A 19,183-nucleotide genomic window follows, 5' to 3' on the forward strand; every position below is an offset into this window, starting at 1 on the left:
TACCTTCTGATACATTGATACAAGGATATCAGCATGAAGTTAGGGGACACACTTACCCCACAGCAGGTAACAGGAGAGTGTTACTTACCACTTGTTGCCTAGTACCAACTTCTTCTCTGAGTTCTTTTCATATCTGCTTTTGTCGACCTATCTCAGTTTAGGTAGGCGTGTACTGTCAATGTTCGTGATGGAGGAAGTGGCAATATAGGGACTCAGGGTCTTTTATAGGTAGTAAGATGAGGAGTCAGAACAAGCTAGGAATTTGCATGTGGAGTATTCCCTGTCACTGTTCCATTGCTACGAAGAGACACCATGGCCACAACAATTCTTATAAAAGAAAGCATTTAATTGAGGCTTGGTAACAGTTTCAGAGGTTAGTTCATTGTCATCATGGTGGGGAGCATGGTGGCATGCCAGTGGACATGGTGCTGGAGAAATGACCTAGAGTTCTGAAGAGAGACAGAGACAGAGAGACAGAGGGACAGAGAGACACCGGTCCTGACAGGAGCTTTTGAAACCTGAAAGCTTACCTGTGTTCTAGTGACACATACTTCCTACAACAAGGACACGCCTCTTAATCCTTCTAATTCTATCAAAGAGTTCCACTCCCTAGTTACTAAGCATTTGACTATATGAGCCTATGGGACCATTCTTATTCAAATGACCACAGTCCCCATTCCTGTCACCTAAGGCCCTGGTGTGAATTTGTGTGCATATGAGTAGGTATGCTCATGCACCCATGCATATCTGCCTGTGTTATCATTCGTGTGTATACACTGTGTTTGACTGTGATGTGAACACGTATATGTGTATATGCTTACGTGTATGTGAGAAGTCCACTGTGAGTTTAAGGTGAGAGGAGGGTATCTTTATTCACTGAACAATTTTCTTCAGTGTGACCCTGCTACCCCTCCCTAGCGGCTTCTTCACAGTTTGCCTCAGATCTCATGTGCTTTGAGTTTATGTTTAGACCATAGAAACAAACAAACAAATAAGCAGGAGGCAGGTGGGGTGAACCACAGCATGCTTATGGGATGATGGGGACTTGGAGGGAGGCAGGGGACAGGGATGAGTATAGCTGGAGCAGCAGGACACCTGCTTTGCCTATAGCCAAGGATGCCAGGCATTTTGAGTCTGGGAGGCTGGGTGGAAGGCGGGGATTGAGAGGAGGGCCGGGAGCTTCTCTCTGCATAGAAGGTATCTTCTTTGTGGGCTTCATGTTGAGGGAAAGCTCTTTCCTCTGTAGTTGCAGGATTCTGCTGTCCTGGTCTACTTCACCTGTCAGAGAGCCCTGAGGTCATACAGAGTCTGTTGCCTGAGAAACAGGGCAACATAGGCGCTACGTAGGACCCAGAAGCTTTGCAGTGTCCATGGCCTCCCAACTACTGGTGCATCCCTCAGCCCCCCCCCCATTACTGGTGCATCCCTCAGCACCCCCCAATTACTGACGCATCCCTCAGCCACTCCAAAAGTGCCAATGGGCAATGGGTTTCAGAATACCCCTAGAAGGGCATCTTACTTATGCCCAGGAAGGGTTCAGAAGGAGGTGGTTGGAGACCCACCTTGATGAAGGTGACAAAGCCACTGTAGAGCAGCGTGAGCAGGAAGAGGGCCACAAAGGTGCACAGTGTGGGCCACAGGCCATTCTCCTCCTCTATGTCCATGTAGCTGTCGCTCTGCTCATCCCTAATGCATGAGTGTGGGATGATGTTGACCATGCCTAGGGAAGAACTAGTGCTCATGAGATGGATTCCATCCTACAGCAGGACCGTTCCTTATTATCCTGGTCTCCTGAACATTGAACCTGAAGATACAGCTTTTACGTCCAGCAGCAACGTGTTGATCATATGCCCTTCTCTCGCTAGTGCTTATCACTTCCTGTCCCAACTGCCAACTAACGGTTTTGTCCCACGGAACTCTACCCCCAACTGCTGCCCCAGACTGCTGGGTCCTGGAGTCTCTTTGGTCTGCATGGAATTGGAAGACCTGAGCCCAAACCTGATATGAATCTAGATCACTGCCACCTGGATGGTGCAGGAGGTGGGTTACCACTCAAGGAGACCTAGAAAGAGCAGCCAGACCAGGTAAGCTTTCTCAGAAAGATGTGTCGTGAAAAAGGCAGAGAAGGGGGAGTAAAATTCTAAGGAAAAAAATAGTTTTCATGGTGGACACATTGGGACAGGGTACTACTCCAGAGTCAGAAGGAGCCCTGAGCCTTTGCGAGTGGAGGGAGAGATTGGAAAGCATCCTAGCCATGGTAACCTAATCCTAAAGGTAATAGGAGAGACTAGAAGACGTTAAAGATGGTTATGTCATAACTAAGCATGCAGATGAAAATCCTAGCTGGAGACTGAAGTGTGGTCTGATGTCAGAAAGGGTGGTAGCTGATGTGTAGACCTAGGGAAAGACGTTTGCACGGAAAGCATGTCTCAACTCAAGGCATCAAAGTCCAAGGGAGGTGGGAAAAATGAAGGAAAACACCATGGGTCACAGGGCTGCCTCGGTGTCCATTCCACAAGTGCTGTTTGAAGTTATATGTAAGCTCGGTTGGAGTCACTGTGAAGTCTGTGGATGGGTTGACCTAAAGGCATTTCACCGTATCAAAGTGAAACTACGTGAATATTATAGACCACTGAATCTTAGCATAATAGAAACACTTAGAAGTCTCTTTTATCCATAGTTTCCAGTTTCAATTACCTATGGTTGGAGAACAGAAATTGGAAAGCCTACTTGGCAGCTTATAACTGTTTTTAACTTTAATTCCAGGGGATCTGACACTCTCACATCTCTCTCTCTCTCTCTCTGTGTGTGTGTGTCTGTCTGTCTGTGTATCTATCTATCTATCTATCTATCTATCTATCTATCTATCTACGTATATATGTATATGTATATACACATATGCACAAACATACATATATACACATATATGTATATGCACAAACATCTATCTATACATATATATATGTATATATACACATATGCACAAACATATATACACACATGTATGTATATACATAAATATCTATCTATCATCTATCTATCTATCTATCTATCTATCTATCTATCTATCTATCATCTATTTATCTATGTAACTCTCAGGGTTATTGAACAAATTTAAGCTTTATGACTAGTCCTGACTGATGTTTTATAAGTTTTTGAGTATATTTTAAACAAGAAGTTCTCAGTTTTAAATCTCACACTTTGGAACAGGGTGATAGGCTCTTGCTTTGCCTGAAATGTCAGCCTTCCCTTTGTCCAGGCTTCGAGCTGTCCACCTGTCTGTCTGACTGTCTGTCAGTCAGAATCCATCTCAGCCTCAGGTTGATGGCTGACGTGACACATGACTTAGGAACACTCATGGTTTCAGGCATCCACAGGAGGCCTTGGGAGGGATCCCACAGAGGTGAGAGAGGCTCGTGTTTGTTCATTTCATTTATTGGTCATTTCTCACTGTGATTTACAGAAGTGCTTCTCTACAGTTTACTGAGAAGTGGAAAAGCAACTTTCCTTGTCACATGTACTATGAAGCAACTTAACTCAGAGGCAAATAAGCTAACCAGACATAGAAAAGTCTCAGGGGAAGGTAGGACCATCAGGACTCCTGGGAGGGCCATCTGACTCAGGCAGGAGGTGGTAGCATCCTAGAATCATGGAGAAAACTCAGATAAGTGATAAATGGGAACGTAACTGGGAGAGGGGGTTCTCTAGTAGCAGAAGCAGCTTTGAGAAGACTTGCCAGTGGGGGAGACTGGGATCTGCTCACACCCTGCAAAGTGCTGAGACTTCTTGTAGCAAGCGAAACTAGGAATGCTTCCCCAACCTTTTACACACCTCAGGTCTAATTTCGTTCATTTTTGTATCTCGTAATTACTGACTGCATGCTAGGTATTGTATATACGTGGATTGTAGAGTCTCGGGGTAAAATACAGGCCTCTCATTTACCAGGCACCGGAGGCCTGTTCTTTGGAACTGGGAATTGAGCTGTCCTGGAGCTGGGGGCATCATAGTTGACCTCTGGCTCTAGGTGCTTTGGGATATCCCTTATATTCAGCAGGCCTTGAAGCTGGTGCAAGATGGACATTCTTGCTACGTCCACACTGTGCTCCCAGGTGTTCCCTGCTTAGCAGTATCCTACGAGGGAGGTTAGGTGAGTGGTGACTAGCTCGGAATTTAGGACTCTTCTGTGTTCTCATCCCTCTTGGCAGCTAAGGTGTTTATTAAAATTTTGGCTGATTTCTTGGTGATTACAGATGTCCCTCTGTTTATCTGTGCCTAGGATGGGATAAAGCAGCCATCTCCTCTCATCTGGGAATTTAGTCTCTCTGAGCTTTGCTGAGCCGTTCTCTCTCTAGTAGTTTTAAATAAAATTGAGATGTTAAACGTTTACTTGACATTCTCCTTTCACCCTGGCATAAGTGCCTAATCAAATGTTCTTCCACATCTATGCAGAAAACAGGGTGTTTAAGAGAGAGCCTTGACAACAGGGTGATGGATGGGTGGGAGGGGCAGAATTGGCTTCACAGAGACAAGGGGAGAGTCAGGAGGTGCTCGTGGACCGAACAAAGAACATTATTGCTCCCAGGAGTTGAGGTGACGGAGAAGTGTTATGTAGGACTCAGGCAGATGTATCTACCCAGTGACATGTGAAACACGGAGTAGGGGGAGACCAACAGGCAGGACAAGGGGGAAGCCGGGAAGGAGATAGAGAGGCAGGTGGGAACGACCTAATGAAGATGACTACGGAGCTTGCGCAGGCTTCCCAAGCCTGTTGTGTGAGTGTGGGACATTGGTACTCACGCCGGTCTGACTTGAGCTCTGAGGGGTGATCTGTGAAAATCTGTAGTGAGATCCTGAGGGAGTCAAGTAAGAGAAAACCTTAGCGTCCTTTGAGGAAGTGATGCCACAGGGGAAAGGAAAAGGCCAATTTGCAAATGCAAAAGGCAAATGCAGGCCAGGCTCCTTTCAGCACTGAGGCACCATGGGAGAGGAGTGGTTCCAGCCTTCCCCTACCTGGCAGGAGGTAGGCCATGAGAAGCAGAGGAGCTGTAGCCTCTGTTCTCAGTCAAGTGCAGTGCAGCCAGAAACAGCCATGAACTCTGGAGGACCTCCTCACTGCTGGAACCCTGAGGATCCTGAGGCTTCCAGAAGATTCTGAAGCATAGACAATAGACCAAGCTTTCAAAGCCTGAAGCTAAGGCTGGTATACTGGCAGCTTGGCTGATACTGGCGTGGCCTCACGTGATTGCTACAGCCGCCTAGGTCCCTCCCTCGGTTTTGTGTACCTGGATGTGGTGGGTGTAGGTTGTGGACATACTGTGGCATTTCCAGAGTCTAAGTGGGGAAGTGTGGCTGAATTGGGCCTAGACTCTGAAGGCCACACTGAGGACAGGACTTACCTAAAGTTGATATGCTGGGGCACACATCGTGATTGGATATGATAATGCCCGAGGATGCCCCCCACAGCCTGTTCCATACCTACCACATTCATACTTAGGGCCCCTCAGGTGAAGCCTAGCTGAAACCTTTCAACCCCAAGCTTTTGTCAAGCTTACAGTGGCCCTTGGTCCTGTAGGCTCTCCAGCAGATAAGGGAAAGAAATGAGGCAGAGGACTCCCTGCCTCAGGGCTAAGGTATCAGAGAAGCTAGCATCTTTTATGGTATGAGATGGTATGCTTCCTGTTGTAGTTGTTGTTTACTCCCTGCTAGGGTGATAGGAACTCCTGCTCCAAAGTCTGAGCTGTCTGAGAGAGGAGGCTTTTGGGAACAGCCCTTGGCTGACCATCTTCTTTTACATGGTATGAGGTGGCATGCCTTCTTGAATTGGACCTGTAACACGTGGTTTCACTCGGATGGATTTCAGATGAGAGAAGATATTGCAACCCTTGAAAATAGTACACGTGGGATGGCATAGCAAGTGTGTGCTAAGGCGTGCGATTAAGACTTAAGCTGTCTGCCCAGCAAATCTCGCCTGTGTAATGAAGGAAGACAATGGGAAAAAGAAGCCCAGATGCTGCCTTCCACAGTGGTCTCTGATTCTGAAGGAAAAAGAAAGACTGATGGAGATGCTGGCTTGCTGTCTCTCAGAGCTGGCAGGGGATAATGGAAAGACAGTACAGATCAGGTTTGTGCTAAAGAGCTTTCCTGTGATCTGAAAATTTGGAACCCATGAAGGAGATAAGGAATTGAAGAGAGGACAGCATGCCAGATTCCTTCACAGCTTGGAGACACCAGACATGGAAGAGGCTAGAACCAGCATCATGAAGTGGAGAATCAGAAGTAGAACCGTTTATCCTCCCTCCTTTGTCCCTTTTGAGACAAAGACTTCATTTATCTGAGGAAACACATGAAAAATTGTTCCCTCAACATCTAGCTCCCCCCAAGAGGGAATGTTTTAACTCAAAGGAAACAGCCACCACTATGAGGGAAGCAGAATACCAATTAGACCTGTGCTAAACAGCTTTCCCTGGCATATAAACAACACGGACAAAAACCTGCAGATACGAGAGATACTCAGTTATTACTGGCTGAGGTACATCAGATAGGACTGAAAGGTCATTTAAAGTCTTAACAAAAAAAAAATGTAAACATGTGAGAAGTGGTGTTCAGTGCCCACTGGAGCGGGTAGGGATGGAAAGCTAAGGAGGGGCTGCTGAGCAGGACTAACTCAGATGTCAGTGACTTGGTTGAGCTTTGTTATAGAATGTGATCTTTAAGAGCAGCTGAGACTCTGATAGGCAGGAATGATTTAGAAAGATGTGCAAGTAGGGTGTGCGAGGTGCTGAAACATTTGGGAGGATTTTTTAAAAAGGATGGGAGAGAAGACAGTGGGTGTTATACAAGCTATGCCAAAAAAAAAAATGTGGCAAGATTTGTGTTAAGTCGAAGTTTCTAGAGAAAAAAAAAAACCTGACAGAAAATCGAATTCTGTGCTGCGAATCTTTGAAGGCCAAAAGTAATGAGAGCTTCCGGCATTCTCATGAAATATTCTGACCCTCTGCACGGCTGCACGCACAGGCAAGGTCTGTTCTTGCTCATGACATCAGCACATGGATGTGTGATGGGCAAGTATGTGAGGCTACTGGTCCCATGGGTCAGGCAGACTTGATAAAGCCCTAAGCCTCTCAAGTGAGGAATACAAATGTGCCCTCACCTACATGGATACTCCCACAGGCCTTTCCCAAGCATTTCTATATAAGCAAGCGGTGGGAAAAGCTGCCATTAAGGGTGTTACCCAGCCCAGTGATATCCATAGGCTTCCATAGAAAACTGACAATAAAAGGGGCAGTCGTTTCACAAACATTGATAGGAAGAGCGTGACTGAGAACAGCTGGAGCCAATGATGCTTCCACCTGCCTTACAGCCCTATAGTGGCTGGGTTGATAGAAAAAAAAAACCCAGTGACTCATTAAGACTTAAAACATAGGAAGCACTGTGTGCAGGTGGAAAAAGACAGTCCCTCAATCCAGTTTGTTTAATGGAAGCCCCAATGGCAGAGCTGGGCTACCTCTGCATGAATTATTGTCCAGGGAGGCCCCTAAGGAGCCACAAGTCACAAAAGTTATCGCCGTTGATTTTACTTGCATGCCAGAAGCAGATGGTAAATTCCTACGGCTAAAGACTTCACAAACTTTGGCTGTAAGACATACAGAACACGGGCTAGGACTAAGGTAGAAGCTGTCTTCCTGCTGGCTGTTTTTTTTTTTTTTTTCTCCCAGCTCTGGGAGATAGTACATAGGCTGTTGCCAACAGTCTCTCATGAGCATGGATTCTGAGTGCTACACTAATTGTCTTGCTATGTAAGATACGCTTGCTGGCGTAATAGTGGTACAATAGTGTTATGGGCACAACCAACTTCTTTCCTAGTGGATTTGAGCTCTGCTCTGCAGTACGGAAAACCTGTGGCTGGGAAGTTCATAGGCTCCAGTAGAGAAGCAATTGCCATTGTCTGTTAAATGGATGTCATGGACTTGTAAAATTGGATTGCAGGCATTTGCATTTATGCCCACAGCTTTCAACTTTACTTATGGAGAGAAGCATCATCTCGCAGTGAGCAGAAGTGGTTACTGGGGGAAATTCACACTTGGTCAAGCTGCTAATAAAATAATAAGTGACTGTTTCTGTGGGAACAGTGCCCCTAGAAAATAAATAAATATCTATATCACTTTCTTCAGGATTCAGTAAACACCACAGAGAAGAGGACTGAAAGAAAATGTTAAGTGTGGTAGAAAGGGTGAAGTGTTAGGTAGTTCTGCCTTCTAAACTGAAACAGATAAGCACAGTGTTCCTCTTATTGAGAAAATGTAGACCTCTTCTCCCCAAACAGGAATATTTGTCTATCATAGGTACCCAGTGCTATGCTTGCTTGACATTCTTACCCAGTTGTGACTTACCACGAATCTCCAGGCTCTTACTGGCATTAAGCTTGGTCTTGGAAGCCTCATGTTCCACCACACATGTGTAAGTGTCAAGTGAAGGGCTCAGAGTGGCTGGTAGTCTCAGGACACTCCAGGTCTGGTACTTGCCACCCTCAGGCTGTTGGGTGGAGTGTGCAGTGACAAAGTTCATAAGGTTCTTTTTACTGTGGGCACTCAGCCACATGAGGTTGATATTTTCGGGGAAGAAGCCAGATACTTCACACATGAGCCAAGATGACATCTCAGGATGGTTGGATGTGGTCAGGATGCTCACAGTGAGGTTGCTGGGTGCCATAGCCCCTGCAAGGAGAAGTGATAAGAGGCCTATCTTGTCATGCTTGGGCTGGAGGTATCTAGAGATGTGTGAGAGGACAGAGGAAATACCCTTTCTTATCTGGCTACAGTTAGGCTTCAATACTGTTGTGGGGAAGGACATATGATTAGGTGGAGCATTGGACAGCCTTGGGGTGGGGTGGGAATAGGTTTTATCTAGGAAAGAAGGCTGCCCTTGCTTGGGGCCCAAGGATTTGGTGAGGAAAGACCTATGCTGGAGACATTCTCCTGATCACTGTCTAGCTCCTGAGGATGAACAGACCTATGTTTTGTTTCTGTGTGGCTCTTTAGTATAGGTTTCTTTGGTACCCCATTTATTCTGTGTCCTCTATTCTGTATTCTGAAGGCCAGGCCAATCCTTGGCTTTCTATCTTCCAACCTAGCTAGATAGGCTGTGTGTGTGTGTGTGTGTGTGTGTGTGTGTGTGTGTGTGTGTGTGTGTATGCTTAGGTTAGGGGGCATTGCCAGTGAATCAGTAGGTAGAGATGATGAAACAGGGGATTCTTCCTTCTCTTGTACTTATGTGCTGTGGCTATCCCCGAGGTATGGAGACTGTTCTGAGCTGTCTCATGGAACCCTCAGATCCTGCTTAAGCCTGAAAGGTGAGGACATCTGCCTTCCTCTTCTGAGAGTGGCACTGGCCTTGGAGGTCCTAAGGGAGACTTTCTTTCCATTAATATTCCTTCCTCGTGCTCTCTGTGGGCAGTTTCTAGTTCTTGATCTAGCAGAGACCAGGTCCACCCTCTTGAAAGTTCTTAGATGTCATAGCTTTCTCTGTGTTCGTGAACATTCTTCTAAAACTCACATCTGCATTTCCAGGCTTACATAGCTACTAAGCCATAGATCTAGAGTAGTCCCAGGGTCACCTATAACACAAGAATTTGATGTATGGTTGGCAAGTATTTCCATAAATCCACATGTTGTCTCTTTACTCTATTACATGGGGATCTGGGTTTGTCCTCAGTGCACTACAGGTTGAGAATCATAAACTCAGGCTTGGGAGAATCATAAACCGGGAACTTCTCCAAACAGAACTTCTAGTTAGGACTTTTTCCTTGAGGTTGCTGATGGGTAAGGGTAAGACTTACCAGTTAGGAACCGATACAGTGAGACAATATAGTTATGAGAAGGTGGGAACAGCATGTGGGGTAGGATAAGTCCTTAAGTCTAGGTGTGATGGTCCCTAGCCCTCTAATGAGATTCTTATGCATCTCAGAGATGTCCTGTTGTCTGTCTGGTCTGGTCATATGCCTATAGAATCCATGAGGATCTCACAGTTTGGCTCAGATACACAGAGTTTAGGTCCTATGAGCCAGGTAGGTTCTTGCGCTTGTCCTTCCTCTGTTTAGCATTAGCTCAAAAAGGGATAACAGCTTCACAGGGTTAGGTGGTGGCATTTGTTGGTGCCTGGATATAGGGCCTGGCTTGCAATAGGTACAGAAGTCACTTTAGTAACCCTTTCTAACTAGGATGTACATTGACAACTCAGAGAAAGAGTCATGGAGGGTTTCTGGGAGGATGAGGTGTAAGGTTGAACAGATGAGTTGGCATAAGGCACACTGGACTTCTTACCTTTTATGTCCCTTTTGGTGTCAGTAGCTTTGATGGCTTCTGTGGTGTGATCCTTTGCTTGGGGAGCTGGAGTGGCTTTCTGGGAGGACTGAGAATTCCATGACTCTGGAGTCAAAGTAGATGGACAAAAGGTGACAGTGAGAGAGTAGAGTATTCTGAGGAGCCCAGGGTAACAGAATGCAGTGAGAGAGGAAGGCCACAGGACGGAATGATACTGGTGTGGAAGGGACCATGCATAGCTTGTGACTTCACACACCCAGCTCCTTGCACATTTAGTACAGGGTTTCCAAGGTATGGATGTAAATGTTGCATTGACAAAGCAGCTGAGAAAAGGGAGGGAATGAATGGAGGAAGGGTAAGGAAGGGGAGGGATCAAAGGTGGGGGAGGTCTTGCTTCAGTCAATCTTTGGGGGGTTAGCTGAGTGTGGGTATGGGAAGCCCCACAAGATCATTCAGCACGGCCCAGGGATACTCACCAGGCAACTTGAAAGTTTTTTCCACCTTTTTCTCTGGGATATCTATGATGCATTTGTGGGTGATGTTCACTTCTGAGGCCAGAATAGAGACCCAGAGGCTCATTGTATAATTGCTTCCTCTCTTTTCGGTGGGGAAGACATATCTGACTGTACTCGGTGCCAGTGTATCCAAGCTGATCTTCCCTGGCTGTGTTCCAATTGCCAAACAGCCCAGGTCCACACGTGCATTTCTCTCTGGGGCTTTGCACCCCGAGAGGATGAACATGTCAGGTTCTTTGCTAGGACCTGCAAGACAGATAGTGAAGTTCTGAGGATATGGAGCTGGGGACGAAGGTGAGGTCTGAACAACATCACTCTTCTTGCCATATGCATAAAAATGACTCAGTCCCAGGTAGACAGGGGAGAAGGGCTTTGAAGCCCTATGGCCAGTTTCAGGATCCTGTCTCTCTATGACCATCATCTTTTTCTAAAACCCCCTCAGGCTTTTTGGGAAGAGACCTACCTCCTACTCTTCTAAGCACCAATGATTCCCTCCTGCCCCCATGGATATAATTCTTCTGTGACTCTGACAGAAACAGTAAGCCTTCTATACTCTCAGAGCCCCTTGAACAGCTTGGAGCACCTGGGCAGAGCAGCCTGACTCCTCTCCCCAAGCCATGCTTTGGTTCTGTCTGCGCTACTCTTCCTTCTCAGGTTCTGGGATGTCAGATATTTTCAGTGTCCCACTCTATAGTATTCCAGAGACAAGCGAAGGATATGGGTGTAGACCTGTGACTCCCTCACAGACTTGCATGCAGAAGTTCTAAGCACAGAATACCAGCATCCATGTGTGGATATCAGGGTGTATCACCCAATTCCAGAGTCTCTTCTGCACCCTATGTCATATATCAACATCTATGTTAGTTTCCTTGGGCTGCTGGGGCAAAGTGCCACACGTGGCAGTTTGAGCAACAGAACTCTGTTTTTTCCCAGTTCTAGAGGCCAGGAGTGTGGGCTACAGCAGGCTGATGTCCTCTGTGCCTCAGGGAGAATGTGTCACAGACTTCTAGCTCTGAGGTCATGGTGGGTGGAATCTAGTGGAGATGAACTCATGCTGAATTAGGGTGGGCATCAGACCCAGTAGGACTGGGTTCTAGAAACATGACAGTAGGTTCAAAGGACATACAGTGACTGGGGTGTTGGTGCCAGAAGACAAGGATTGGTCAAATGCTATGGCTTCAGAGCTAGAAGTCGGTGACACATTCTCCCTGTGGCACAGAGGACATCAGCTTGCTGTAGCTCAGACTCCTGGCCTCTAGAACTGGGAAAGAACAGAGTTCTGTTGCTCAAACTGCCACGTGTGGCACTTTGTCCCAGCAGCCCAGGGGAACTAAAACAGATGCTGATATGAGAAGTAGGGTATTGAGGTGAATGCCTAAAATATATCCAGGATTTGGTGATGGACCCTATCATCTCTACAGTGGCTTCCCAATAGATGCTTGATGCTCTCTGCATCCTGCAGCTACTCACTAGAATCCCAACTCAGAAAGGGACTATCACCAAGGTGCTACCCCACACACTTATTTAAAGTCTCTCTTTAGGACCCTGGCATCTACACAGTTCCCTCCCACAGTCTGATGGTTTCTCCCATGCTCTGCTCCCAGGTTGTCCTCTCAATGTAGCCAGCTAACCTGGGCTTCCCATGTCTATGGGCTCCACTGGCTGTCCACATGATGAACAAGGGAGTACCCAGCATGGCCCACACCTTGTATTTGCTGTGCTTCCTTCTCTGAACTGAAGTCCATGACCTGCCTCCCTCTCCTTTCCATTCTTGCTCTGTGAGCAGGCCTTTATCTCTCCTCAGTGACTACAGCATCTCTATTCTGTTTCTTCATATAGTCATACAGCAGTTGTTATAGACAGAGAGTTTGAGTCCTGTAGTCCTCGAGTTATTGACTAACCTCTAGGGCTTGTCAATGTCGCAGAAGGGGTACAAACATCCAAGAGATCTCGGCCAACTCCCCCAAGGTATGACCCACATATCACAAAGGTTTAGCATAAGACCCAAAGTATTGCACTAGCTAGGGGCAACACCAGCCCAAGATGGTGGCCTGGGGTACAGAGCAGAGACCTAAGGCTAGAGGCTAGTTTCCAGATTCTGTTGCTTTTGGGAGATCAGGCCTGGAATTTTCCCTGCCCTACTTCCCTTCTTCCATTAGGGTGGATAAACCAGAGTGTTACCCATTGGCTGCCTGTGTTTTACTTTGCTGTCAGAGCTCTGTCTCTGTCTCTGTCTCTCTCTCTCTCTCTCTGTGTGTGTGTGTGTGTGTGTGTCTCCTTTTTTCCATATCTCCTTTCCCTCTTTCTCCCTTGAGCACCATCAGACCACTCCATTTCCAGTTCCCAAGCTCTATTCCGATAATCCTTGGGATGCCAACACCGCAGGAAAGGTTTGAAAACAGAACAAATTCTTTCACAATAAAGTGGGTTCACAAGATAAAGTATTTATTTCCCAGTGATGTTTGTATACAGCACAGCTGTCTGTGGTCCAGACATTGCTTCAGGTTGCACAAGTTGACAAAAAAGTCTTTGGTCAGTCTAGAAAGAAGCCCATCTCAGAGATCAAAGCTGGAGGGCAACACAGGAAAGATTCGAGAATTAGTTTATGAGTCATACAGGCAGGTACCCAGGCCCAGAGGTAGTGTCCCCGTGGGAGAGTCTCTTGGTCTCTGATGTCCTTCCATGCTGAGAGTCATTTCACCTGCAGGTGACAGAGACAGTGTGAATTGCTGTCCACTGGTAGGGAGTAGAGGTAGAGGCAGTGAGGACTGGTGACTCCCTGTCCCTGCCCTGTGTCATCAGCCCCAGAACCACACTACCTTGAACAGGGTGACAGTGGTGCTGTAGAAGAGGCTCAGGAGGAAGAGGACGATGAAGGTGGAGGCGGTAGTCCATAGGTTCTCAAAGCCTTCCTCCTCAGCATTCACCTCCCCCTCTGTGAAGGGACATGCAGAGGGAGGGTCAAGCCAAGCCTTGGGGTGATTGAGCATTTGCCTGAGGGTTGGGGGTATCCTGTTGGTTCTGGAGAATCTTAGTGAGTATTGGCTGGTCCCCCTAATAGCTCAAGCTAGACAGAGGCCCAGCACAGGTCAAGCTGGAGGACACACTAACTTGGAGCCTTGTCCCAGGAGCCTGGGGCAGCAGAGCAAGCAAGACAGATGCAGCATATGGACATGGGTAAAGGAAGACTCAGGAACTTTGGCATAATGATATTGGTGTGCTCTGGACTTTCTCTGAGCAGGTGGCACCACGGAGGCTGTTTAGACTGAGAAGTTAGAGCAGGTTTCCCTATCTCCTGGGCTTTGGGAATAAGAGCAGGGATACCAGAGGCTCTCCCTCCTTACTTCCTGAAGGACCCAGGCATCTCATGACTCTCTTTGATCAGAGTTCCCGTGTGTTGCTTGACCTACCCCTGCCAGCAATGTTGGGTCTTAGTACCAAGAGATAGACAGACAGTTACCTGAGGGAGGCTGTGGGACTAGGGTACTTATTGGGATCTCTGACTCCTGTTAAGATGAGCCCTTGGGGATATCTAAGCCCAGGCCCCAAATGGATATGAAGAATGTCCAGGATATGAGCCCAAAGAGGCAGTGTTATTGGGTGATGACTCCTTACAGAGGCCCCTTGCTTGCATGTGTGTGTGTGTGTGTGTGTGTGTGTGTGTTTGTGTATCTCAGCTTCTTTTGGATAATTGCATTATGTCTTCTGCATTCTGGACTGGAGAACAGAGTGGGTGTGAGTGAGTTAGGTACCCTCATGTTGGTCTTCTGTTGTGTTCTATTAATGGAGACACAGTCAAGGCTAACTTACTGTCATGCGTGGTTAGTGGAATATCTCCTGCCCCATGGTGTTGAGACAGAAAGACACACTTTGTTCCTGGAGTTATCTCCCCTAATCATAGAGTGGGCTCCTGAGGAGTGTCAGTGACCCAGCCTAGTGTGGGCTCTTTGAGCCCTGAGCTCTGGAGATTATGGCCCTGGTCAGAGTTCAGGTGTATCTCTCTGCCATGCTTGTCTATATGTTAGTGTACACATGTCAAGATGTTTCTGTACATGTGTGTGTATGCATGTTTTTGTGTCTATGTAGTTCATTTGTCTGTATTTGTCTATAGTCTGTTTCTGTGTACACATGACCACGTGTGTTGGTATCTGTTTCTGTGTGTGGTTGTGTGTCTATGCCTGTTTGTCTCTGAAGGCATTCATAAGTGTCCATGCATACATGTGTGCATGAACTCACGTGCATATGTTTGTACTTTTGTCTGTGTGTCCATGAATACACGTTTGTGCATGTGTCTACACATATGTATGTGTACTTCTATATCTGTGTATAAATGCATGTGTGTCCATTCATGTGCATGGTAGGCAAGCTTTCAGCCATATATCTAGAAATAGCTGGAGGGATGGCATGTTCACACTCTTGTCTGTTGTGAGCCTTTCTGGGTTCACACACAAGGAGGTAACTGGCAAGGTAGAGAGGCAAGAATGCAGGGTGTGTGCAGAGCAAGCATAACACAACAGTCGCCCCAGCAGGCACGAGCATTGTACAATCAAAACCAGCGACCTTTGAATGGATTTTTTTTTTATTTCTAATTTTTATAAAATGCAACATCTCACTCTGACATGGTTAGTTTGCATACACAGAGCAACTGGACCCCCCCCCAGGGCCTGCCTGGGTGAGCACTAGCATGGTCAATAGCAGGTGCCGCCTGTGTCAGACATGATCAGGGATACATTGTACAGTGTGGGTTTACCAGTGGACTTGTCCACGGTCCTCTCGGTCACCATGTGTGGTAGAGCCTCGTGGCCTACAACACAGGTGTAGGTCTCTCCGGAGTTCCATTCCTCCTCTGTCACAGTCAAGATGCTGTGGGTAAAGTAGAAGCCTGGGGCCCCGGGCTCTGGCATCGGGGCACTGGTCACATACTTCTCTGAGGGCAAGGGTTGCCCTCTCTGAAGCCACTGCACAAAGATGTCTGCTGGAGAGAAGCCCTTCACCAGGCAGGTGACTGTGGCCGACTCCCTCAGGACCAGTTGCTCACGGGCTGGTGGCAGCAGGTACACAGCAGGTGGATGTTTGGCCACCTCTGTAAGTGAAGACAGTAGTGAGGATAAGGTGGAAGGGGACATGCCCTCCCCATGAGGTACAAGAAGGGCCCTGGAATTGGAGGGGAAGGGAAAGGGGGAATACCTACCATTGGGTTTTGAGATGACTTTCTTCTGTGGTGAAGGCAGATCCCTGTGAGTCACAGTGCATACAAACTCCTTCCTGTTATCCCAGTCTTCCACACAAACACTAGCCACACCCACAGCACTGAAGGTACCATTGGGGTGGCTTTCCATGATTTTAATCTTGGTTTCCAGTGGTTCACCACTTTTAGAAGCCCAGGAGATATTCAGGGTGTCATAGGTTGCCAGGTTTGTGACCAGACAGGACAGCTTAGCAGACTTGGTGAGAAAGATATCGGCAAAGGAGGGGGGAATGGTGAAGGCTAGAATGTCTGTGGAAGGACCTGCAGCCAAGAGAACACTGTGTCAGGTTGTGACATGTCAAGTTGTGAAAAAAACCACATAGTCTCTACCTCCCAAACCTGCTTAAGGGAAGATGCTGGTCCCTCCAGCCAACTCTCACTCCCCTGCTGTCTACTGCTCATCCTTGCCCTTGGCCACTCTGGGGGAACCAAGGCTCAAGGAGCAAATGACCATGTCTGGGTTGCATTGGCCATAATTGTAGGAGGGCTGCCCTAGTCTGGGAGGGCTAGGCACTGGGCTTAGCACAGGCCACTCACTGGCAGCACAGGTGGAGGACACGTTCTTCCAGAAGGTGAGACCCCTGTGATCCACGCGGCAGGTGTACACACTCAGGTTCAGCCAGTCGCTTTCAGAGATGGTCAGTGTGCTTATGACCTTGTAGGTTTGGGGCCTGGCTCCTTTGCCCTCCACAGTCACCGGATCTGTAGTGAAGCCGGATTTGACCAGCTTCCCATCCTGTAGCCAGGACACTGTGATCTGTTTGGGACTGAAGTTGGTGGCCTCGCAGATGAGTTTGGACTTGCGTGGCGCAGGGCCCGAGAAGGCATCTCGTGGTGGAATGAACACGCTTATGTTGGGGGTCATCTCTGTGATAACTGGAATGAAAGGTCAAGGTGTGAGCTCAGCTTGGCCTAAGCCCCAACCCACTGCTCCCTTTGGACCAGGCCTGGGCCCTTGCCCTCCCGCCCCCTGCTTCGAGGGGTTGGTTCTTACCTGGGATGGGCACGTGCAGATCTTTGTTTCTGCCTTCATGGAGGATTTTGCATACCAGGTATTCATCTGAACCTTCAAGGACATTCTTGGGAGAAAGCAACACCTGCGAGGTGGCTATGTACTTTTCCCCAGTCCTCTGTGTTGGGAAGGTTCTGACACCCTGTTTGACTTCAGTGTTGTTCTGGTAGTTCCAGGAGAAGGAAACGGAGCTGGGCAGGAAGTCCCGGGCCAGGCAGCCCATGGCCACCAAATTCTCATCGGACAGGGGGCTCTCGCAGGAGACGAGGGGGAAGACAGTTGGGGAGGACTCACTCTCTGAGGACCAGAGAGGAATAAAAGAGAAATGGAGGGGTAAGAATCTGTTCTCTTGCCTCCTGCCAGTCAGGAGATCTCTCTACACTCTGCTGTCTCTGTGTTGCTGCTCTCAAGGCAGGCAGGGCTAGATATGATAGTAGGTGAACCTGGTCTACGGGACAAAGCTGCAGCAGGGCTGTGGAGCTGCCTTCTAGCCGCAGGAACATGATCTTGGAAGCCTTCACAGACAGGGAGAGATACCTCTAGAGTAGGTAGATCTGGCCCTTCAGCCATCATCAGCCAGCTCCAGGGGCATGAACACCTGCTCTCACGGACAGGCCTAGATTCTGGTTTCTCAAATAACCTTGGGCCTGCCCTGCTTTGCTTCCCTCTGAGACGTTGACTGAGAGAACTGTTCTCATTCCAAAGTAACAGGTAGATGGTGGCTGCAGCGTTGGTGGTGGTGGGGGGAGGTGGTTCAGGCTTCTCAATCAGCACACAAATCTTTGATTTACACACTAGTCAGGCATAGGGTAGAAGGAAGGTGGGTTATGATGGGGGAGGGGAACTCTTATGGAATCATCTTGAAGCTCCACCGTATCACTCCGTCTGCCTAGAACAAGGTCCTAGCCTAACTGGTGCAGGATTGGTGAAACTCGTTCAGTTCATTCCAGTTTGGCTCATTAAATCCTAGACCTGCCCATCTCAGGCTAGTTAAATTATTTCAGCCCAGTTAAGGTTAGCCAGCACACCTCTTTCTGGCTCAGCTCAGGTCTCCATACCTTATCTCAGGTTAGCTCAGCTAGCTTAACTCATCTTAGTTTATCCTGTACCCCTATACACTCCCCATTGATCTTAACTCGGCCCAGGCTGGTCTAGCTCAGGCTAGGTTAGTTCATCTCAGCTCAAGCAGGCTAGCCTTGCTCAGCCCAGCTCATCCTCCCTCATCTAAGTTGAACTCAGCTATGCCAGCCCAGCAGCAGGCCAGCTTCAGCACAGTTCAGCCTGGCTCCTCTCAATCCTGATAATGCCCAGTTTATCACAGCTTAGTTTAGCACAACTCAGGGAGCTAAATTCATTCTTAGCTCAACCCAGTTTATCCTATCCCAGCTGCACTCAGTTCAGCTCAATTCATATTCTCCCGGGCCATCTCTGCCCCGTTCATGGTAGCTCACCCAAATCCAGCTGATCCCAGCTCACCCCAAGCCACCCCAACCAAGCCCTGCCCAGCCTAACTCATCTGAGCCCAGTTCAACCTAGCTCGTCCCATCAGCTAGCCCAGTTCAGTCCAGATCGTCCGACACCAGCTCATCCAGCCCAGCTGAGACTAGCACATGAGTCCAGCTCAGGCCTGTTCGTTCAAGCTTAGCTCATCGGCTGGCCCAGCTCACCCTAGCTCAGCCTCACACGATCCATGTCAGCTGGCCCAGTTCAGCTGATCTCCTCCCAGCCCACCTCATCCCAGCTCACTGGAGTACAGCTCACTCCAGCTCACCCCAGCTCTGTTCAGCCAGCTCAACTCACCCCAGTCAGCTGAACCCAGCTAAGCGACTCCAATTCAGATCCTTCCAGCTCAGCTCAATCCTGCTCAGATCAACCAACTCAGCTCAGCACACCTACCCCAGCCCAGCTCAGCTCACCCCAGCTCATTTAGCCTAATTCATCCCAGTTCTGTTCAGCCAGCTCAACTCAGCTCAATCCTGCTCAGATCACCCAACTTAGCTTAGCACAGCTCAGCTCACTCTAACCCAGCTCAGCTCACCCCAACTCAGCTCAGCCCAGCTCAGCTCACCCCAGCCCAGCTCAGCCCAGC

The 19,183-nt window shown here is 48.1% G+C and overlaps 2 gene segments (V, D, J or C); both read right to left on the bottom strand.

The window, feature by feature from the left end:
* Positions 1-694: 694 nt before the first annotated feature.
* The window catches only part of LOC114611832, a 23,054-nt gene continuing 4,565 nt past the window's right edge, over positions 695-19,183 (bottom strand). Inside the window, 5 exon segments of the C gene segment in view lie at positions 695-1,278; positions 1,563-1,720; positions 8,391-8,714; positions 10,320-10,424; positions 10,796-11,080. Of these exon segments, the coding sequence occupies positions 1,270-1,278; positions 1,563-1,720; positions 8,391-8,714; positions 10,320-10,424; positions 10,796-11,060 (861 nt within the window).
* The window catches only part of LOC114611830, a 10,094-nt gene continuing 4,169 nt past the window's right edge, over positions 13,259-19,183 (bottom strand). The window contains 6 exon segments of the C gene segment in view: positions 13,259-13,535; positions 13,654-13,769; positions 15,585-15,917; positions 16,026-16,343; positions 16,620-16,958; positions 17,077-17,391. Of these exon segments, the coding sequence occupies positions 13,527-13,535; positions 13,654-13,769; positions 15,585-15,917; positions 16,026-16,343; positions 16,620-16,958; positions 17,077-17,391 (1,430 nt within the window).

Source organism: Grammomys surdaster, unplaced genomic scaffold (assembly GCF_004785775.1).
Source record: "Grammomys surdaster isolate TR1022 unplaced genomic scaffold, NIH_TR_1.0 126127, whole genome shotgun sequence".
In the NCBI taxonomy this organism is placed as follows: Eukaryota; Metazoa; Chordata; class Mammalia; order Rodentia; family Muridae; genus Grammomys; species Grammomys surdaster.